We start from the raw sequence: 24,580 nt of genomic DNA on the forward strand, positions 1-24,580 counted from the left end.
CTCACAGACAATGCGTGGCCTGTGAAGTCGGCCACAGGAAGTGAGGTCAGGGTTCCTGACCCCTCCCCCGAGCTGACAGAAATGAAGAGTTCAAGCTGGAGTATTTTGGACAACTTCAGGATACATTAATCTGTCAGTCAGAATAGACTTTGATATATTTAATTATGTAGTGGTTCATTTAGCAACTGTGTATTTACAAAAAGTGAAATCTAATACTTGATATCAACTAAAATCCCTTCAAAGTATTGCTTAACTTGGATCGCTTTGTGGTGGCTGTATCGTTAATTATGAGTCACTCATTTCCATATACGCTAGAGGGCCTTATCATTTCAACAGTAGAAAATTAACCACATGGTCCTCATTTGAAGGACTTTTCACAAACAAGTCTTTTCCAAAGATTCAGTTCAGTGAAGCAAGTCTATTATGATTCATACTTTGCCTTTTTTCCCGAACACGATACAACATAGCCCCAATGACAAACAAGCCTAGACCGAGCTGCACACACCTGAGGCGAAACTCGTTCATCAAGACAAAAAGATCAGACATTGACAGTGCATATGTGAGCAAGAACTATTAAAATAAATAAATAAATCAAATCACCAAGGTGACTCAGCGAAAATGCCCCCGTCGTAGTCTACCCACGTGAGGGCAGATGTCAATCAAGTAGGCTATGACTGACGTGTGACCATTAGCCGCGTCATTTTAATTGACGTCCCTCAGCTAAAAGTACAAGTCATTGGAGGTCGATACACAAGTTCTGAGGAACCGTATTCAAATGTGCGCGAGGCAAAAACAACGAGGAGCGGAGCGGAAGTGAGGAGGTGGAAGAAGAAAAAAAGACAGAAAACATCTGGACCTCATTTGTACCCTGGGGAGAAAGAAAAAAAATACTGCCATAAATCGAACTTCTTAAATCTTACCTCCTCACTGAGTGGCGGAAACATCGTTTGCGATATGTTTTCGTGGTAAAATCATTTTTGTGGAAAGGCAAAGGGGGAAAAATAATTACCTGGGCACACTCTGCAGTGGGTTGTGTGCGCGTGCGTGTGACTGTGTGTATTACGTGATTGTGTTAGACGCGCGCAGCTCGAGTCTGATTGCTGGCTACGAGGACAGAAGCAGAAGACCGCGGGACAGCGCGTGGAATTCATCCCCGGTTTTTAAACGTTAACGGACAATTCAGTGATAACCGATGCGTCGACAAGTCAGACGTTGACTAGTTTTGCTTTTTGACGCTTTTCATAGACATGGCTTTACTAATGGTTAGGCTGAACACAGTAACGTGCGTTGCTCCACGAAACTTTTGACTTTTGTGAAAATCAGTTTTTGTTGCGAGTTTCATTTGCTATCGGAACTTCAGTCAAGCATCCAGGATTTACGGAGGCTCATGTAACGTCAAACTTTGTAAATGAAGATTTAAAACAGCGGCACGCTTTTCATCTCTCTGCCGGGCATCGCACATGGGGTGAGTTTATCAGAATAACAAATCTCCTCATGTTTTATTATTCTCATTTCAATCAGCACCATAACAGTGTTTTTATGATGATATATCCTTTGTTAAAGACAGATGTTATAGCAAATGTTAAAGACCGACGTGTGACCCTCTTGACAAAATTCACACTTTAACAGTAACTTGTGATTCTTTTATTTGTCAATAGAGGCACGTTTCCTCCATTCACAGTTCAGTCAGATCTTTCCGCATGCACTGATGTGTATATCTCGTTGATAAGATTATCTCAAACATAGTCTCTTATCAAACCTCTCGACACATGCATATTCCACCAATAACACTTAAAATGTGTTATTCACAGACAGCCCGTTTCTGCATCGTTTACGAGAATCGGCCAGCTGTTGTTTGTTCATTGATGTGTAATGCGTAACACGCATGCTGTTAAAAATTGACCGGACCCACGGTACTTTATGTGTATTGCAGCGGTTCATTTGTCAACAGGGACGGGCTCGTGCTGAGCTCATAGAGCCGAGGGAGCCCTGTGCAACATTTGTGGAGTCCTTGCATGGGGTGCGTGGGGATTTGTCCATCCGTCACCCTAAAGATGGCATTGTTCGTAAAGAATGTTTTAATAAGACAAAAGACTCTATTATACTATTATGCTGGACCGAGTCCTCTCGAGACTGTCTGTCTCTTAAAGGGATAGTTCACCCTAAAAGCTAACCCCTGTCATCATTGACTCAAGTGTTACAAAGCGAGATGTAATATCCAGCTCTTTATAATGCAACAAAGAGAAGATGTTTATTGTCAACATACTATGAAAGTAGTCAGTTTGGGAATGATTTCCAAGTCCTCTAAAGTTAAATCAGACACATTTTACATTTACAGTATGCATTTGGTTTTCAAAGCGACTTAAACTGCATTGCAAGGTATACATGTGTTTGTTTTCTGCAATCGAACTTATGACCTTTTGCGCTACAAACACATTCGTGAGCTGTGCAGAAACAAAATGTGAAATGCTCCCTCACTTGCGAGTCACTTTGGATAAACCATCTGCTAAATGAAATAATGGTGTTATTTGAGGTTTGTGAGAGTAATGACCATAATTCGCTTTGGTTTTGTGGATAAGATCAGCGTTTGCTTTGACTAAATGTTCCTATGTACAAACTCTTGGTTTTATAGATTTAGGTCAGATGTATTGTACCATTTCCCCTCCCCTTGAATCCATAGTAGAAACATTGCATCTGAATTCAGGTCAAGCCGTGAAATGCATCCCTCCATCTATTCACTAAACACACCTCTGTGAGGTAGTGGCAAAACACGATTGTTGTTTTTTCTCTCGTGCATTAAAAAGAGGAAGAGTTTGAGATGTTTTGTAATCATAATGATGCCTCCCTCAAAAAGATAAGCTGATATGTGGGAGGAAACGGTGATTATCTTTGAGAAGTGTTCATCCATCATTCTCAGCCGAAGACGTGAGATGTGTGTGTGTGTGTGTGGTCACGTTAGTCGTCTAAAAGCTTCAAATTGAATGATTGCATTATCTAGCTTGCATCAGGCCTTTTTAACAGTGCAGTCCGATTCACATGGGAATTTCGCAACACTATAGAAGAGCTAACTTTTTTTATTGGATGGGGCATCATTCCCAGAGTAAGGAGATTTAGACGAGCAAGAATATCAGGTGTTGGATCTATTGATGGCTGTTGGGAAAGGGTCGAGTTTCTTGTTTGGGCTGTGGGGTCTCGTATACAGGTGATGGTGGGGTGTAGTAAACAGATTTTTATCACACTGTGAACCGATCTGTGGATTGAAGCTGCTGTGGGCAGCCGGTCATCCGCGATGGGATCATGTGATGCCACGGTTCATTAAACTAGAATAAAACCAATCGACTGGCACCAGCGTGCCTCACTCATATTCACACTATCAACCCATGCCCGCGTGAGAGAGACACATCAGCTGTGATCGTTTTCGGGTAAAGACAGCATTACTCACTGTTCCTGAAGCAGACGCGATGATGACTCTTCAGATCTTTTTGATCCGTTCACACTAGTTCAGATATGAATGTTACTGCTCATTTTGACGGAGTCGTGCCTGTCATAATGAAGTTACAGGTCGACTGTCTGGTTGTTAGCGCTTGATGTCACTTTCTTGAATTCCCCTGACCTTACTTTCAACTCTCCCCGAAGCACATGGTTCAAGAATGAGATTTGTTCTTTGTTATCTAGGCTTGCAAACCCACAGGTCATGCATGGGGAAGCTGAAGAGGAAGGACTGTATGAGAAGCAAAGTTTAATAGAAGAAAAGGTGCATAAATAAACAGAAATCTGTATAAATAAATGTTGCAAGCGGGGATGGGAACTGGAAGTGTGGGATTTTTGGGCTTGTTCACATGAGGGGTTAAGGGTGGGGCCAGGTCACAGTGTGGGCGGAGCAATTCCTTAAGGACTCGTGCATTATGCATTTTAGCAATGAGCGCATTGAGAGAAAGGGCGCTGTGGATTCTTAGTGCCTAAATCCCTCACGGCATCTATAGCTTTAAAGAACAACATAGTTGTATTAGAAAAATCATTAAATAGAAAGCTGATATGGTCTAGTTAAGTCTCAGGGATCAATTTATGTGTGCTAAAACCAGGACAGCATTTTTTCCAATCGCACCATCAATAATAGACCATCGTTGGTGATATTAATAGAGCCTGGAGATTCCAAAGCTTCAGGGCTTGCACTGTCTCATAAAAGGCAGCATGCCATCTTTCCTCAGCTGAAAAACACTTTTGCTGGGTGTGGCAGCTGGGACAAAATAAACGCCTTCTGTTTTGGAGGCTGCTGCTGAGCAAGTTACAACTCACAGCCGGCAACATGGAGCTCTCGGTTTATGTGCCAAGAACTGGGAGTGTCGTGGTAATGCTTTACTTGCGCTCTGTCTGCTTGAACCTTGCTCATAACATCATTTACGCCTCTTTGCTGAGCAACTGTACAAACAGTTGTTTACATACTCTGCGTTAAGATAATCATAAACGCATCCAATAAATTTGTGTTGTATACAACACAGTCGCTTAGCCTAATCTGTCTGTCTTACACAGACACATGTCGGCAAGGCTCATGGGGAAACTTTCTAAATATTTACTGAGAAGCGTTACAGTTCGGTGAAGGACTTTGTCCATTTTAGGGCAGATAGAGTTTCGGAGGGACCTTCCACAGAGGACAAGGTTCTTCCATGTCCTCATGTCTTGCATCTGTGCAAAATCAATATTTATGGGTTTGATTTTTTGCTAAGCTTTCTTTAACTGAGATAAATCTATCGTATACAGTAAAATAGCAAGTCAAGTTTAAACTTGAAGCATGTGTACACAATAGGCATATTTTCATAATCGACAATGACTGGCCGACCAATCGGAAGCTCTGAAAACTTTTCATTAGGGTTCACTTGATTTCCATTTGAAAGGTTTTTTTAAAGGTTGTTTATGCATTCTTGGGTTCAAAGCGAGTTAAATGGTGTGCAACGAAATGCGTTTTTATAAGTTGGTGTATTTTTAACTTGGCATGCCGTCTTAAATGGTGAAGGGCTTTAGAAAACAAATCTCTGCCTGCCTGTGTTTAACATCAGTGCTTTAAAGAGGATGAATTTGAAAAAAGCCAAAGCACAGTATTATGCCAGCCTACAGTATGGCATCCAAACTCCAAAATAACATTAAAACGTCAAAAACATTAAATGACTAATCGGGTATCAATTACTACTCACCCCAAATTCAGAACATGCTGTGTATGTAGTACTTCATATGTTATATTGTCAGAAAAAATAGTCAGTGTCATTGGGGTGGTACCCTTTCATTAACTACATTTTTGTACCGAAATAGTACTTGAGAGGTACATATTGGTATTTATACATATCTGTACATAAATGGTACATATTAGGACTGTCTAAAAGGGTACAGCTTTTTTTCTGACAGCGTACAGGAAACAGGTATGCATACACTAACCTAGTTGGCATAAAAATGGCAAGCTTTCAGGAGTAGAGAAACACTTTTAACAGCAACATTACCCCAGTAAATTTGGCTGTATCCCACATTATTATAATGTTCGCCATTTTACCGACCACAAAGAGGCTTGACGATTTTTTGTTGTTACTGAGACGTTTATGTATGATTTGTGGCTTTACATAATTTGTGGTCAGATTGTGGTTTTATAATTTCCAGGCATCACTACGTCCAGCTGCATTAAGTTTTTCGAACAGGTAAAGAGGGAGATAAGGGCATGCCAGACCCAAACACCCTCCCCCTCGTGATACGCGGCGTATTGTTACCCGGACTGCTTTTGTTTGTACACCTGGAAGAAGCCCACCGAAGAACCCCTATTGGAATGAAGAGCTGGATTGCTCACTCGGGCTCAGCAGATTAAATTGTGGAGGGGGGCTTTGTCCATCAAACCTGTTCTTTCAGCTTTGGCATCTGTGATAGGATCAGACCCATCCTCATGGTAATGCAAAGTCATGAATGTCCATAAGCACCAGAAAAAGGAGGATCCTGCCCACACGGGGTCTTTTAGCATGTGAATGGCCTTGTTCTCTGGCGGGACGTTTCTGTAGTCATGTTCTTGCAGTTTTTTGCTGAAACTGCAGATGTTGCACAAGTTGATTTTGTCGTTTACAGAAACTGATATGAAACAAAACCGTCTACTTTCTTGCGAAATCAGTGGTAAGCATTGGGGAGAAAATTCGTTACATCTGGGGGGGAAACAGTTGGTCACTTCTCTTAAATAGTCACATAAATGATATGATTAAGCAATCCAGTCTAGATGCTTGTGGCGAATGTGTTCTGAAATCCCCTGTCTCGAACACACAACAATTGTATTGGGACATATACATTGACTCTTGCTGTGGAGTCAAGAAATATATAAACATTAAATGGTGAATATGAGACACAAGTACTGAAAGTCAGATTTAGTTTTTCACCTGTTTTTAAAGGGGTAGTTCGGCCAAAAAGGAAAATGACCCCATGATTTACTTACACTAAAGCCACCCGAGTTGTATATGTCCATCCTTTTTCATATAAACACATATTCAGATATTTTTCAGATAGGTCTGAGTTCTTTCAATCTTTATAATAGATGAATACGGGGGTCTACTCCTTCAAGTCTAAAGTAAGTGCATTCATCCTTCGCAAAAGTAATCCACATGGCTAAGGGGATGAATAAAGGCCTTTTAAGGGTAATCGATTTGATTTTGTAATATACATATTTAAAACTTTACAAACGAAAATAACTAGTTTCTCATAATGCCGCCATCTTATACTTCTCCACACTTTTTATTTGCAGAGGCACAGAGCAGGGAGCAAAACAATTCGTCATACATCACTATGAAAAGTGCGTACACTACGCTGAGTCTAAGATGGCAGCGTAATCGGAAGCTAGTTATTTTAATTTGTAAAGTTTTAAATATGTTAACTTTTCTTACAAAATCACATCGATTACCCTTAAAAGACTTTCATTTATCCTCCGGAGCCATGTGGATTACTTTTGCGAAGAATTAATGCACATGTGGATCCCACATTAATCTATTATAAAGATTGAAAGGACATTACAATTAATTCTTGTTGGAAATGCATATATATATATATATATATATATATATATGCATTTCATTTTACATTTTACAGATATTTTTTTAAAAGATCCGAGTTCTTCCAATCTTTATAATAGATGAATACGGGGTCCACTCCTTCAAGTCTAAAGAAAGTGCATTCATCCTTTGCAAAAGTAATCCACATGGCTCTTTGGATAAATAAAGGCCTTTTAAGGGTTATCAATTTGATTTTGTAATATACATATTTAAAACTTTACAAACGAAAATATTCATATTCATTTTACAATTTTTGTCTTTTCTGTCCCAGTATGGAGGGCACTGTAGTTGGAGGACCACATGATATAATTTTCCAGTTCTCTCTGCACCAATTAGCCTGTTGAATTTGATCTGCTTTAGATCAATGACTAAACCACACCCCAAAGGAAATAAAATGACAAAGAGCCAAGTATACTGCAGAATCTTAGACTTTTATATCGTTTCAAAGAGGGGGAAGTGGGACTTGTCTGTCTGTGTGAGGCAATCCAGCCTGTGGCATCCCAAAGGGATGCAATGTTTTAATATGTCAGGAGGGTCTGGGAAAAATGGGAGATCACTGTACATTTTTGAGACTAAGCCAATATCCATGTTCTTCATCTAATCATGTTTTTGTGTATTAATACTCTTCTTTCTAAACATCCAGAATCGCCAATATTGACTGTTTTTGAATCTACTTTGTCGCTCTTTACCATTTAAAGCTAAGTGTGCCCCTTTTTCATTCAACCCCCAGCCTCAGTTCTTATCCCTCCCTACCATCATTGTTTGATGAAAGGTACCAGACCATAATACAGCATCGTATCACAAAAGGCAATCAGGACTGCTTTGTTCATCAATGTGGATGCCTGTTTCCTTTGTCGAGACTCCCTTCTTCACTTCACACCCTCAACCCCCCTCCGAAATGCACACACTCCATCGCCAGCACCTCCTCCAAACTGATGCATACGAGAAACACATGCGGGTCACATTTGCTCCGTGGTACAATGTCAGGAAAATCTGCCCATCATGTTTCGTCTGTCTAGAAGATGAGAGCACAGACGGGACGCACACATCCCATGATAAAGCAGAAGAATATGAGCATGGGCGTGGTTCGTGTTATGGGGGAATAGGAGCAGGGCTGCAGAACAAAGCAGATGCGATTTCTGTATTAGGACCTTTCTTTAAAGGATACTTTCTGTGTGAAAAACTAAGCATGTGAAACTTGATCCATGTGTGATTGAGGTCAATTCACAGATAAAAACTTTTCTTTGCTATTCTGGTAAAGTGTAAACCACTTGTAAAGTTTCTTGTTATGTATGTTGTTGTTTTTTGACAACCCTTGGTAAATGATCAGACTTTAGCTATTATGTGCCATGTTCCCATGCTTGAAGATTGCCTGGCATTGAAGGCAGATCTCGGTCTAGACATGCCTAAACCAGTCGCAGGTTCTTTAGAAGATGAATTAATGATGAGCTAATGCGATCTTCTTTATCTAATGAGCTACAGACGGTGTGACCATGGTTGTGGGTTGTTAATGAAATCTTTCTGACGTTTTTAATCACCCTTGCTTTGATCTACAGAGTAGACATTAAACCATAGGGGGTTGGGGTAGCAGATATTCACAATGTTGGTCATTTTCAATAATGGTTCAGACAAAGACAAGGTTTTCGCCTGTGGTTCTTAAACAGCTCTTTCCTTCCTGTTGTTTTTCACACATTTGCTCAAAACACAGACATCAGCGAATTAATAAACACCACAGACATAAACCAAAGATGTAACAGATTTGTTCATGTATCCTGAAGCAGTGATGACACAAATGTAACTCATGTGAAAAAGCTTCTCATGCTTTGGCCCCTTCACTCCCATAGAGCTTAATATATATCCAACGTTCAGACACAGTCTGTGGCAACCTGCCACTGCCTCTTGGCCGTGAAAGGGCTTTTGTGTTTTACATGAAGTCAAAACAAAGACTTGATTGAAAAATTAATTCAGAGGCACGTAGATTTACTTCAGGTTGTTTTGTATGGCTTATATTGTTCTGTGGAAATGAGACTTATTAATAGCGATTGCAAAGTGTATAGGTTGTGCTCATGGTTTTAAATATTAATTTTTGTGGTATTTGTGCTACAGATATGGGTCCGGTTGCACCAGCTGGACGTACACACGGTCGTAAGACTAGTCTGGACGTAAAATGCGCTTTAAGTCGTATATATAATTTATACCATGTCACAGTTCTACTATACCTATGTGTTGCACCATCTAGGCATAGTGAACGTCCGAGACTAAATCTTAAGTTTAGTGAAACGTAGGCATAGAGTATTACATCTTGACTTGTTTCTTAAAAATAGAAAGGATTAAATTGACGAGACGATGGCATGTCTAATGCAGAGGCTACACAAACAAAGAGACCACACCAAAAAAAATCTTAAACAGGATGATAGTTAGATATTTATGAAGACAGAGTAACCTTGCAACAGGCGTAGGCGTAGACGTAGACGTAGCTAAGCCCGACATAGGACTTATGTCTAAGTTTTTATGTTTAGGTGGTGTAATGCGGCTTTCACATAGGACGCGGTGTGCGCTGCGCTCGCCGCTGGTTTTCGCGGAGCCAAGCGATTTGTGCTCTGATGGCCAGACCAAAGTAGGCGGGGTTTTCAATAAATTACTACAGTGTTTATATTTGCATTAATTAGTCGATGAGGAAAACAGAGACTAATGTTGCCCGACTCCATTTCACGTAACTTTAAGCTGCCTACCTACAACAAGCTATTTGACTTAAAACACACCTGACATGCCAACTTGCCAAAACAATGGGTTTCATAGCGCAGCACACACCGCAACTTATGTGAAAGCCGCATAACTGGTCAGTAAGGGACCTCAGATATTGATATCAGGGTTGCAGATGAATGGTTTGCTGTCATTTACTATGTGATTGGATGATAAAAGTGGTGTAGAAATCGTAGTTAATCTGGTTGAAGGGCAAACCCTAGTGTGATGATAATATCTTATTCATTCGGAGATGGGTTTTTTTATTTGGGCCAAGTATACTTCACCAACCTACAACCAAGCAGAAGTGTAGCACAGTGGTGGACAGTTATTCAAAGATTAGCTCTTCCCACATTTCAAAAAACGTGAAAACTTTATGGCCTTGTTTCACAGGCGGGACTTAAATGAAGTCTTTACCAAGGTGCCTTAAAAATATTACTAGTGTGTGGGTCAATGACGTGAGGTTAATTATTTTGTGTCCATATGGTTCAATTAAATGTAAAAGGGTTAAAATTTCAAAATAAATTTGCAGATTACTCTTTTTTTGAGGACCAAGTCTACAATTTCTGGTTTTATTTCAATTTGAAAGAATATTTGGGGGATTATTGCAAAAATGTCAATGTGGTGTAACCGGTCTGTGTCAATTAGTGTATTTTCTAACTAGTATTTTTTTAAATAAAAATATATTAAATTGTGGAATAAAGTATAATCAGTTTAGTATAATATGATTTTTTACATACATTTTTACATCATTTGTCAAAGATTATTTAGATGTTTTCAGCATATGTCAGGACAAATATTACAAAAACGCGTTAAAATTTACATTTAGTAATAACTAATAAAATGTATTTCCATGTGATATTTTAAAATGTTTTTTATGTTTACGCTTACATGCCATCAAGGTGGATAAAATATTTAATATTTTTCAGTCTTTTGTGCAATTGGCGGTTACACCATTTTACATTTTTAGTTCCATTCAGTCTTAACTTTCATAAAAATTTTGCAAATGTATTTTTTAATACATAAAATCAACATAAATACACTATATATAAATACACTGCATTGAAATAAACCTGATGCATGCATTTAAAATAATTTTTTTTTAAAGATTTTTGAATTTCTCGCAATAGCACTGATATATTTTAAGATAAATCAGTGCAAGTTATTTTCATTTAAAGCAATAGTTCACTAAAAAATAAAAATGTGATTATTTATTCATGTTGTTTCAAACCTGTATACATTTCTTTGAAGATTTTTTGTAGAATCTTTGTAACAAAGCAGATCTGGGGCACCATTGACTACCGTAGAAGGAAAATAATACTAGTGAATAGTGCCCCAGATCTGTTTCCATTTAAAAAATATCAGACTTTTAATTTGTCAATGAACAATCCCTTTAAGATGGCTCAAACATGCAATTTAGGCTGCGACTAGGCTTAAACCTTGTCTGTGACACTAAGCCCAATTTGATTAAATAAAAGAACATCAAAATGTCAAAAACTTTTTATTCATAGGGCAGCGTTTTAAATTTAAGTGGTGCTTCTTGTAGAGGTAGTCAAACTGTTTGTAAATTGCACCGGAGGTTTCACAATAATGTGTTTGCATTTTTGAATTGCACGTGTAAGATTTCACAGAGCTTTTTCCCCATGAACTTTGAAATTGCTTACCAAGTTGTAAGATAAGGCACTGATCCATTGTACCCCAGAGCCCTGGGGAGCTGTTCAAAGAGTTCACGCTGTTTTGAAGTTGTATAGATTTAGAAAGCATATTTAAGACCTGAGTGTCTATTGCAGCTGAAGCCAGCATCTTATCTGCGGTTTAATCTCAGTTTTTTCCCTGCAAGTCACTACAACTAACTGTTAACCAAAGTTATGTGAACTAAAGTAAAAAATTTGAAGCGCTCTATATGTCTACATTGAGTGTTATGTCTTTGCATCTGCGTATACGCTTGGTTTCTCAGATGAGACGCGCTGATAATGGCATCTGTGTGTGTTTTGTTTTCGTGTGAAGGTCTGAGATTAGGCCTCTATCCTCCATATTATCTATATGCCTGGTCCTCATCCGTGTCTTGAAGATAACAGTGGAGATCCTTGTGAGGGAAGTGATTATCTTCTGGCAAAGGCAGAGATTTTTTTTGTGCATCAGTACATTTAGATGAGTCAGAGAGCACAACCTCCCCAGATCGGGTTTTGACTCCTTAAAACTTTCCCAAACATGCTCAAACACACACCTTTATTTGTGGTTTCTTTTTAAATGCTTGTAGAAGTACGCATGCATTATGAATAAATACTAACTAGGAATGGAAAAAATACTGTAACGGGTTAATGTTTAGCAAACGGTCTGTGGTCAGACAAAGGCCAAGGTGGTTGCTCTTAATTTACCCAGGCAAATGTGGTCGCATTTAGTGAATGCGGCTGCATTTCAAAAGCAATCAAAAAGCCAGGTGTTAATGCCACTCTGTGTATAAATATGTATACATTAAGTCAAACAACATTGACAAAAAAATGCAAACCGAAATATAATGCATAAGTTTTAGCAGAATATGCACTATTAAATTTTGCTGTTGTGTTGTTGAAATACTTAGCAGCGAGTAGAATGGCATTTAACCAATATTGTTATAATGTGTTCATTGGTTAAGGCCGCCTGTTACATCACAGCCCGGAACAGTGGCACTTTTGCAGTTAGAACTCAACGCTGACTGTGGGAAACTTTTATCATGTGTAAGAAAGTGTAAAGGAAGCCCCAGGCTCTGTTGCAAAGTGGCGGTGGCAACACATTTGTGCACAAGGCTGGTCCACATGTATTTGTGTCAAGGCTTGCTTCGGCCTGCCCACATGCGTTTTAACTTGTGAAAATGGGGCTACATTAAGCGTATAATGCAGCCCAGGTACTTGCGGTGGTACTGTGTTATGGGTAAACTTGCAGCTTGAGCTCAGAAATCAAACTCATTGGTTTGTGGATAAGTGATTTATCACCCACAGCCTTTGATGAGCCAGCAAATGTTTGTATGGTTTGTTTTTTTATATTCTTAGCAACGGCGGAATTAAGAGTTTGATATTCCAATGTATGTTTTTGCTCTCGCTAAACACATTTTGTGTCTAGTTAGCGACGACACATTTAATGTGTTATACATATCCAGGGCTCCAGACTGCCACCAAAATTTTAAAGTGTGCCACTGAATTTTACATCCAGTCGCACATGTGCGACCAGTAAATTTGACCTTTTTTTGTGATGTGACACTGAATTTGAAAACAGCACATACAGTGGAAATTAGTAGAAATGTGAATATTTGGTTAGCATGTTGATTTACGGTGTGTGCCCCTAAATTTTCTGGTTGTGCCCCTAAAATTATTAGTTGGGGGCCACAGTGCTCCTAGTGAAAAAAGTTAGTCTGGAGCCCTGATATCTCTGTGTTATTATCGGAAACATTTTGTGTTGTTTTAACACATATAATGTGTTAAAATAACTAGGGCTCGGTCAGAATATTCGATTATTCGAATATTCGTTTGGTGGGTTGGCATTCGATTTTTAATTTTGAGATTCGAATATTCTTTTTTTTTCAACATCATTAGTTGGAAGGAAGCAGGAAGTGCACTTTACGCTCCCGCCTATAGGTGGCGGCCTGGCGCTGAGAACCTGGTTTGCAACTGCCACCAAACCCCACAAGAAGAAGATTGCCCTCATGTTTGGCCAGAGGCTTGTGTGAATTAACGTTAATGATGTTGTCAATAACATTAAATTTCTTGCAAAAACTTGATTCACAAGACATCAATGTGTCACCAGGAGTCACGAGGATTACTTTTGTGTTGGACAGAGCACTGGGATTTCTGCAGAGACACAGAGATTACTGCCTTTAGAGAGAATATTTTCAGCCTCCTCCCTAAGGTTCGAATATATTAACAAACTTCGAAGCTCATAAACTGGTATTTGGACCAGCCCTAAATATAACACATAATGTGTTAAATAGCATAACACAATACAATGTGTTAAAAATGAACACATCCTTTCTTAGAGTGTATTAAGATGGGTTTTGTATTGATCGGATCACAGGTAAACGACGCTAAAGACAAGTGTAAATGGGGTGTTAAAAGTTTCGAGCTCATCCACTTTCGACCACATTCAAAGGTAGTCGAAAACACTTTTGATCGTATTGCTTTTGGGGTGTAAACGTGCTTGTGGTCGAATGTGTTTTAACAGCCACAAAAATGGCTCTCCACCTATTTATCTAATGTGATGTATTGTGCTATCTTTAGGCTTTCACTGATAAAACCAAAGGGGTTTGCTCCCCGCGTCTTTTATTAGTTTAATTCTGTGAGCGTGTGAAAGTTGCACAAGCTTATTTCATCAATTGCTCAGAAATTCCAGAGAAAGCTCTTACATAAACATGTACAAAACACTGTGCGGCACAGGCATACTTACAACCTAATATTAATTTGTGTCAATTTAAACCGTCATCTCTCCTGTTCGCGTTTAAATGAAAGCAGAGGGATTCGCCCACAGACCATCCCCTCAAAGAAGCAGTCGAAAGTTTTAATACCAGGTGTAAACAGTTTTGAAAATATGCTCATTTTCCAGCTCCCCTAAAGTTAAACATTTGATTCTTACCATTTTGGAAACCATTCAGCTGATCTCCGGGTCTGGCGCTAGCACTTTTAGCATAGCTAACAAACTATTCTCTCATTATGTCGTAATAATCAAGGACTTTGCTGCTGTAACATGGCTGCAGCAGGCGTAGTGATATTACGCACTGCCCGAAAAAAGTCCCCTTGGTTACTTTCGATAGCAAGGGACTATTTTCAGGCTTTGGTAATATCATTGCCCCTGCTGCAGCCATGTTACAGCAGCAAAGTCCTTGATTATTACGCCAGTTTGAGAGTATATTTCCTAACCATATCGGCCTAGAAAATCACAACTTTTAATTTTCTGTCTGTCTTAATACACAATGTAACTACAGAAGAGTGAAGTTTTAAATAGGAAAAATATCTAAACTCTTTGGTTATTTTTTTAAGCAATGCTAATGGTCTAATCAGATTCAATGGATTGTGCTAAGCTATGCTAAAAGTGCTATTGCCAGACCCGGGGATCAGCTGAATGGGTTCCAAAATGGTAAGAATCAAACGTTTAACTCTAGAGGAGCTGGAAAATTATTTATTTTCAAAAAAAGTGGAGTGTCCCTTTAATACCAAGTGTAAAAGCCTCTACAAAAAGGTTTTGTTCAAAAAGTAGCCCTCCAGATTGTTTTATTCATTATTGATTTTTGCCCACAAAAGGTTGGAGACCCCTGCTCTACACATACAGTATAGCCATCCCTCACTTCTGTCCCATTATGGTTTTTGTATCATCCCTCCTCCACCCCATCGCTTTACTTTCAGCTGGTATATCTATCTCCGTTAAGGAAGTGGGAGTACTTTGGATTCAGGCTAATATTTCAAGCTCGGAGCTCTCCTCTCGGACAGCACGCCAAATATGCTTATTTCATATTTTAATGCGAACCTGTGAAAGACATAGAAGTGGTTAACTGTTTATCAGACTTGGATAAGTAACTGTGTGTTTCGTAGAGCCTTGTCGCCCTGGAGTCCTGTGTGCTCTGTGTTTTATCACCTTCACTGTATTAACTGGCTTTGACTCATGACTCTTTCTGGCCTTGCCAACAGATGGATTTTTCCTCCCCCATTCCCCCCACCCTTGTGTGCCTGCGAGTGCTGTTATACTCTCTTAGAGCCGGTATTTGGGCTCGGCTTTGCTAATCAATGCAATAACGTATGACGTAATTGTACAACTATCCCGGGGCAAGTTATGATTAGTTTAATGATCGTGTGCACTGAACTGATTCTATTTTGATTTAACCTCTGCCGTTCACTTTAGTGCTCATCTCGTGACTGCTTTTCGCATTATTGCAATGTTCATTGCACTTTATGCTAGTTTGACGCGTGTCACAAAACTTCATATTAACGTGCTGTAGGTAATGGTGCATTTGTGGTAGAGGTGTGAGGAGAATGTGGTCATGTCGATGATGATGCTTATCACGTAAAGCACAGGATGTAGAATGCATAGTGTGCAATTGCCTGAAGCACTTTACATGTTGACAGTGACATTACAGCAAAATCTGAACTTTGCCCATCCATTGTGAGGGACCACAGGCAAGGAGACGCACTTAAAAACTTGACCTTATAGAGGGTTATGCCAATAAGAAATATATTAGTATTTTTCTGTTTGAGGGGGCGTATTGAAAAAGAGATCTAAAACTGATGTTTTCAAAGCTTTGTTTACAAGGTTTGGCTAGACAACTTAACCTGTGTGGGCTGATTTTTTCATGACACGAGAGTCGACAGTTATAAACAGAAGTGAAACATCTGTCACTTTTTTCCCAAGTGCGGTTGTCTGACAGTTTTTTGCATGCAAGCTGCAAACACATGATATTCTCTGGAGAACTTGTTGGTTAATGGTGCTAAGTAACAGGTGCTTTATAGGAAACTCTGCCATTCGGACGCCTTTGACTAATTGGGGCTTATCAGGTATTGCTGGGAAGCGCAAACAACACCTGGGGCTTTTGTCGAGCTGTCACAGGGACGTGGGCGGGGGCCGGCATGAGACTGGGGTCTTTGGTTCATGTTTCAGTGTTTTTGAAGTGGGAGTTGGGCAAACCCAACATATGGTTCTCTGTTTCATAACATTGCCCTCATGACATAATTGTCAAATCTGAATCAATGCAAGCAAATTGTGTGGCTAGATGTTAGTCTAAGTTAGTATGTCCATTTTGTAAGTCGCTTTGGATAAAAGCATCTGCCAAATGCCTAAATATAATGATCCACTGTGATTCTTCAATGTAATAGACTCGCATTCGGTTTCAATGCCAGATGGACGGTTTGAAACAAAGAAGAACGGCTTGTCGTGTAGACTCATTTCCTGCCGCACGTATCACACCTGTAAGAATCCATATCAACTTCCTCTGTTTGCATTTGTGTCTCTCGCCTTCCACTGAACCTTTCCCACAATAACTGTCTCGCTGCTAAAGCTCTCAAGAGCAAGCAGGATGTTAGTTTTCTGAAACCAATAACACTTCCTTTGGTCTAAAATAGCAGACGATGTTATGTACGACAGACAAAAGAACGTATGTCTGTTGCCTAACTATGTTAAGAGAATGGGAAAATGGACATGGGATGTATTTTCACATGAATATTTGTAGCAATTAGTAGGTGAAAGACTGTTGCATTAGGCCGGCGATGCAAAGTGTAATTTAATCTTTTTTTTTACATTATACAAATTATTTGCATATGAACAAGTAGGTACTTAACATGCGGTTTTGTGATGTTATCATATTGCGATATATGATATTTCAATATGCTATAAACGTGTTCCTGTATAGCTCAGAGGTAGAGCATGGCATTCATTGGTTCAAACCAATTCAAAGAAATGTATACCTTGTAATGCACCATAAGTCACTTTGGATAAATGCTAAATGCGTAAATGTAATGTCTATGTTAATCCCCACATCTAAATCCAAAAAAACGCAACTGTATAGAGTTGCGTTTACACATTTTACAGGTTTGTGTCTTTCTACATGCTGATGCATTCGTCTGTTCTGATAAAGAAGAAAGATAGGCTAAATGCCTATCAGTGCATTCATTCATTCCTAAACAGCAACCCTGCCTTCTTTCAGCGAGGATTATTGCCTGTGGACTGCAGTGAAGGACAGGGTTGGTGTGGGGGGGTAGTAAATGGTGATGGAAGACAGGCTGGAGACAGAACTGCAAACAAACCAGAACTGCAGACAAACCAGACAATCAGGTTTCACATACTGTCAAATCCCTAGATGAAAGACAGCTAAGGTCTCCACAGTAACGTCAAGGCCAATAGTGCATGCGAGAGGGACCTTTGGGATGCCAAAGTGAAATCGCAAACATAAGTCGTCAGCAGCGAAACTACGCACTCAAACCTGTTCTGAGATATGAAATTTTAGTGGGTGGACGCGGTCTCGAAATGTATCTTTCTGTTTCTGAGAAGGAAACTGCGATGTGTAATTATTAGAAGCTGCCATTTGTTTACAGTTTGAGCAAATCTTGACAAAACGTGCTAGTGAGCATTTTAAAGTTTTTTGTTGTTGTTGTTCAAAGAAAGCTTTTCCAATACATAGACAACTCAAATATACACAAAAAATATAAAAAGTGAAAGTTGGATTAACTTAAAAAAATTACTTCAATTAGTAACACCTAAAAAATAGCTTTTTTACTTGCATTTGCTCACTTTAAGTGAAATATTTAAGTTGAAAAAGCTTAATTTTTTAGGTGTTACAAAATGTAAAGTTTTTCACATTCATTTTTTTACTTAAAAGTTAAAAAAATCGACACAACTACTTTTTTTTAGTGTTACCACCTGAATTATTATTCTTTATTATATAATATTATTATTATTATTATTATTATTATAGATCCAACTTTTACTTTTTACAGTGTAGTGCCTCCTTCATTCAGAAAGCAAACACAGAATGCACTGTGACACTGTAAAGAATGTATCCAACATAGCAAAAGATATGAAGTTACTATTTATTCTTTCAATACTAAATTAATACAAATTATTACATTGTTTTTCTCAAAATTGCAAAACAACTTATAATATTAAACCATTAGACACAAATAAAAGCAAAGAAAAAATGAGTGAAATCCCCCATTTGTCACAACATGACTCGATGTGGGGGATTTTCGTATCTCTCATATATGGGGGTCTTACCATAAGATGTACTATAAATTACATATTGCTATATGTGCATTTTTGCTTCTTATGGCATTGCATTGTTCCTGTGATGAAGTTGCTGCCGTCACATTTCATTTCTGTTAGGATGCTGCCATTGAATGCAGCTGCCTATACGGAGACGCCTAAAACAGCTGGAGTACCTCAGAGTCGAGGGACACTGTGTACTGAATTGCTGTTTATTTAAATACTTTAAATTAAACGTACAATTGTTCTCGTTTTGTAGTTGACGTACGATGTAATTTTGGATCTGTCCACCTTTAGGAGAGTATCGGTGAAATATAACTTGGACAAGGAAGTCATTGTTCTGCTGGTGAAGGAAGTGACCTTGCTGGATATTGTTGGCATTTGGCATTAGATTCGTGGTGCTTTCTGCGCAGCTGCGCCTTATTGTGTTCTCATAGGTGACCGTGATGTGTTTCCTGCAGTGTTTACTTGAGTCTGCATCTGGATTTATGCGAGCGGTTTCGAACTGTGTGCATCAAAAAGTGATGTCGAAGTGTGCGAGGTGTGTGCATCACACAGATGACTCAAATTCCTGCCTTTGTCTCCAGATGCCGTTCCACATGGTTGCATAGTCTCTACAGTGACTCTGGCCTGACTGGGGATTTGTTCGTTTTAGGAGGGTTTAGTGTTCCTATAGCTCAATGGGTAGAGATTTGCATTAGCAACAAAAAGGTTGTGGGTTTCATTCTAGTAAACAACACAAATTAATAAAAGAAATGCATAGTTTGAACTGTAAGTCACTTTGGATAAAAGCTGTCTCCAAAATTTAATTTTTGGCAACATTTATGTATTTAGAAAATGCTTTTCTCCAAAGTACTTTATACAGCAAGCTAGATGTTTTAACGTGTGTGTTCCCTGAGATTAAACCCGTGACCGTTTGCACTTCTAACTCAATGCTCTACCTGCAGAGCTACAGTTTTGTGCTGACTTTGATCGGCTGTGGGCTGTGGACCTTATTTGGTCAAGCAACGTGTGGCAACCTTCTGAAGTAGTGGAAACAGCTGATCTAAGTAGTAGGCGTCAGCAAGCGTCTAGAGATCCAGCCAAATATATGGTTTGTCTACAGCAGTGTTCTCCAACATGGTGCCCGCATGGAGTCTGTGAAATGCCCACCAAAGCATATTAATAGCCTTCATTTTGATATTTATTAATTACATATTTTCATATTAGCTTGGCAAGGGTGACCATACGTGCCATTTTACCTTGACACGTCTTGGCCAGGATTTCCGGTGCGTCCTCTGGAAGTCATTTGTCGACCACATACTTCTATTTCAGAAAATAGCAATCGTTAGTTACATTTCACTGAAAGAATGAAATTTGTTTGTCTGAAGAGAAACAAATGTTTATTTTATAATGTTTTTAACCGAAATGTGAGAACCTTAATGATGTATGCGGAGGACACACCCGAAATCCTGTCCGGGAATAATGGCATATATGGTCAACCTAAACTTGGCCACTTTAATGTATGTTAAAATTTGAAACAATTCTAAAACATATCAACAAATAAAATTAAATAAAATCAACAATTCAAACAAAAAAAGCTATCCAGATTGTCTTCCCATTGTGGTAGCCCTGGCTCACAAAAATGTTGGAGACCCCTGATCTAGAGAATGTAGGTAAATGAAACTTCAAGGAAAATGAATTTGTATTGTTGTATCAACATTTTAATATTTTTGTTATGGAGCATTTTGTCATTTTATTTTTTAAAGGGAATTATGAGGAGGCGAGGAAAGTAACAGGACAGGATTTGTGCCTCCAGTATAGAAACCACATCTTAAATAATTGAATATTTTAAAATAATATAATTTATTAAAAATAATAATATTAATAATAAATTATAATTTTAAAATGAAAAATGGTATTGTGCATAGCATGCAGCTAATTGCATTTATTTTTCCTTATGTTGCTGTCACGCAAAACAAAATGTATAGGTGATGTTTTTCTCCTAGAAAAGATGAATAAAATATGACTAGTCTTGATAAGTTTCTACTTTAAATACAAAATGACATAATTGTAGAATCAGATTAGATGGCAATCTCAGCATTCTTTTTTTTTGGCTGAAGTGTTTTTACTTATTACCTTTTGGGGGATTTTTGTTCAGGGGAAACATTCGCCTCTGATGACTAGATAGGGTTATGCGATTTCCACCAGCCCACAAAGCTTTATTGATCTGTAAACTTTGGTAGACACGATATATTTTCAACATGTTTCACACCACGGGACGCAAAATTTACATTGTGAGTCAGTGACTGGCACAGCAAAGTTTCCATTTCTTTCCCCTGCAGTTACTTGTGGGTGTAAAAGTAATATAGTCTGTTGCTTGCACTAATCTTATGTAGTTCATAGGGCAGGAACATGTGTTAGTATGCGTTAGAATGTGAATACCAACACCATGTTGACAACATCACACACACAACAGGAAACCAAACTTCTTTAAATGTGTGTAGGATGAGCTTCTGTTTTGTAGTATGTACGGGGGAAGAGTCTAAATGACTTTGCATGGGATTATGTGAAATACATGTGACACTAGAGGCACAGGAATTGCAAAAATAGTTGTATTAAAACAAGTACACGTTCAAAATGTCCCTTGCCTTTACTTGTTATCAAACACGTACTTTATTTTGATCTCGCACCAATGTTGAGCGCTCAAAAAAAGATGGCAGTTCTGTTTGTTGACACATTGGTTCACATTGTGTAATTGTTAATTTGATATTATTATATGATTTGGCAAATTTAATGGACTGCCAGTAATTTTGTTTCGCTTTTGTTTGCAGGTGATACAGAGTAGCTTCCTGGGCCGCTGAGACGTGACTTTGGGCGTCTCATTCCCCCTGCCCCTGCTGGCCCAGACAAGCTCGGACAAGCTGCCCTCTGAATGACTCCTGATCACAAAGCTGTAGGACTTTGCCAATCCGCCATCATGAGCAAGTACTCGCAGTATTTCAACAAAACCCTGATACAGGTCCACTATTGCGTCGCCAAGGACATGAACAAAAGCGAACTGCGGAAACGCATGGAAAGTAAAGGGCGCTTTAGTTCCCTGGACATTTTATTCGTGATCATCTGCAGCATCATCATCTTGGAAAACCTTCTGGTGCTCATTGCAGTATTCCGCAACAAGAAATTCCACTCGGCCATGTTCTTTTTCATCGGGAACTTGGCTTTCTCTGACCTGCTGGCCGGCTCGGCGTACATCGCCAACATCTTCCTGTCGGGTCATCGGACGTTTGAACTGTTTCCTGTTCAGTGGTTCATAAGAGAGGGCACCGCTTTCATAGCCCTGGCCGCCTCGGTTTTCAGTCTGCTGGCTATCGCTATTGAGCGCTATATCGCCATAACCAAAGTCAAGGTTTACGGCTCCAACAAAACATGCAGGATGTTTCTTCTGATCGGAGCGTGCTGGGTTATGTCGATTCTCTTAGGAGGTCTACCTATTATCGGTTGGAACTGTATTAACAATCTGGATGATTGCTCGGCTGTCCTACCTCTCAACTCCAGATACTACATACGGTTCGTCGTCACCATCTTCAGCATGATCTTGATGGCAATTGTGATCCTTTATGTTCGCATCTACCTTATCGTACGCACAAGCCAACAAGAGGCCACCAATTCTCCAGCATACGCTCTCCTGAAAACCGTCACTATCGTGCTGGGTGTGTTCATCGTGTGTTGGCTGCCCGCCTTCACCATCCTTCTGCTGGACACTTCCTGCTCGATGAAGCAATGTCCCATTCTTAACGACGCCGTCGTCTTCTTCGGCATCGCCACTCTCAACTCGGCGCTGAACCCGCTGATCTACACGTTGCGAAGTAAAGACATGAGGAAGGAGTTCCTCAGGGTTCTTTGCTGCTGGGGGCTGCTCAATTGCGGCAGACCTCCCCACCGCTGCATGGTGCCGCTCAAGAGCTCGAGTTCGATGGAGCACTGCACCATCAAACACGAAAATCAGTCAACTCCCATCATGCAGGACTGCACTACCTGTGTCTGAACCATTCTGCACTGTGACCTTGAAAATGAGAATTCGAGAAGATTTGGAGAAAATCCATGCACGGAAGGGTTCAGAGATGAAACAAGAATCACAATTTGCTGCGGACTGCATTTTTAAAGCAAATATCAGCCGTGGCACTGGACTCCCTTGTGTTATTTGTTGCTTCTGTCCTTGCAAAAAAAAGTTCACGACCATCACAGAGTCATGGCTTACTCTTGCGCCACATATTTGACTTTTTTAACGAAACCAAATTCGAATGGGAATTATTGCATTTTGGCTCATTAGACAATTTGTGTGTGTGGATGACAAAAAAGAAAATGAAAATGCAAAAACCTTTGTCCCTCTCTAAATAAATCAAAGTCGAAAATATTGCACTTTGTAGACTTTTAGGCAGTTTGCAATTGTATTTTATACTCACATTCTGGCCAATCACATTCAAGATCATCATATTCAATGTGTTTATAAGTAGGCTGCCATTGTTATGGTTCAGATGAAAATGCAATCCATGCGAGCCCCCAACCACCATGCATGCTTGCATAACGTATTTATCGAAATATTTGATATACATAACACCCTTTACATTACAGACAAAAAGTATTCCGCATTATTGTATTGCATGAAAGTCTAACCTGTGTAATAACTAATATGTATGGCAAACTTGTGTACAATTTCAATGTTACTCCTGATTCATCTTTTGGCCTCCTAAGCTTACTGTACCTTTGCTGTTTTATTTTTATCCTTACCATTCCTAATGTTTTCTTAGAGGAAAGCACAATCAGTACGTAGTTACTGATTTTCGGAAACGAGCGTGTACTGTTCCTTACAGTAGCAGGTAAAAAATCCAGACCACTGGAATGACAATGTTGTAGCATCGCTGCGGCAGCGTATGCTTCCTACTTAGTGCCCTCTTAACAAACAGAACTGAATATAAGAATGAAGTGTTATAAGCGAAAATTTCGCCAATCGACAGTATTAACCAACATCATTCTTCTCCTGTGGAGTATTGAGCTTTCAGCACTCTCTCACTGTGAAGTCTTATTGACATTTAAAGTTCATTGAAAATAGGATTAGGACAAATTAAGCGAGCCTTTCTGTCTCTCTAAAATGCATATTCATTTTAAGATATTGGGGGATATCTTTAGCTGTCTTTAATTTGGTGACAAATTGTTCACTATCTACCGAAGATCAAAACTTCCTGCAGCCACCGGAAGTCCAGTATTTCCTATGCTTCTTCCTGTTGTTAAAGACTGATCTTAATATTCATGTGTGTTATTGTCATCAAAAACTTTCACCCACACAGTCAGACGTATTCACTCTTTGATCCAAACACGTTTTCGTTTCCTCTGTTGATCGCTTCGTTCAACAGAGAAAGCACTTCGGCAGCTCTTCCAATACAACGCCTAATGTATTTTTTGTTTTCTTACTTTTAATTCGCATAGAGACTCGTATAAGTCAGCGTGAGCATCCCTGTCACTCCGTTCAGTGTAAAACATTGCCAACCCTGTGGAACAATGTTTGTTTTTTATGATAAATATATGAAAGTATGTATGTTTGTTTGTATGTATCTATGTACAGTATGTATGAAAAGTGTATACGTATAGAATGTCTTGTGTGCAATAGCCTTGTGTTTAGTAGCCTGTGCTAAATCGGTACAATCCCAAACACTAATGTAGGTACATAAACGTTAGTTCATTCCGTTTTTTACAATAAATTAAATACAAAAAAAGATTGTTTGATTGTTGTTTTTTTGGATTTTTTATTACTGTTTATGAGTGTACATGAAGAGCTGAGATGCAAAAGCAGCTTAAAAGTGAGATCATGATATTAACTGCACATATTAAATGTCAATCAAATACTTTCACTTCAAATCTGCTTAATCCAGGCCTCAAGCTACTTAGAAATACTGCTTTTTTTGACAAAATCCGTTACATGGCACAGTGATTTTTTTTCAGTCATTTAGGTGCGTTAAAGAAGAATTTAATAAATGACAGCACACGCACATAACGGTGCAAGTTTTTTTTGTCCTGTTTAAGGT

The 24,580-nt window shown here is 39.1% G+C and overlaps 1 protein-coding gene across 1 annotated transcript; it reads left to right on the plus strand.

Moving 5' to 3' along the window:
* Positions 1 to 739: 739 nt before the first annotated feature.
* Positions 740 to 24,001, plus strand: s1pr2 (sphingosine-1-phosphate receptor 2). Its single transcript, XM_065250276.2, has 2 exons — positions 740 to 1,465; positions 21,332 to 24,001. Exon 2 carries the CDS (start codon positions 21,433 to 21,435, stop codon positions 22,543 to 22,545), a length of 1,113 nt encoding a protein of 370 aa, XP_065106348.1. The 5' UTR covers positions 740 to 1,465; positions 21,332 to 21,432; the 3' UTR covers positions 22,546 to 24,001.
* Positions 24,002 to 24,580: the final 579 nt, after the last annotated feature.

This window comes from Paramisgurnus dabryanus, chromosome 3, assembly GCF_030506205.2.
Source record: "Paramisgurnus dabryanus chromosome 3, PD_genome_1.1, whole genome shotgun sequence".
In the NCBI taxonomy this organism is placed as follows: domain Eukaryota; kingdom Metazoa; phylum Chordata; class Actinopteri; order Cypriniformes; family Cobitidae; genus Paramisgurnus; species Paramisgurnus dabryanus.

Excerpts from the sequence above, each read along its gene's own strand:
- s1pr2 (XM_065250276.2), top strand. The coding sequence starts at position 21,433 with ATGACTCCTGATCACAAAGCTGTAGGACTTTGCCAATCCGCCATCATG.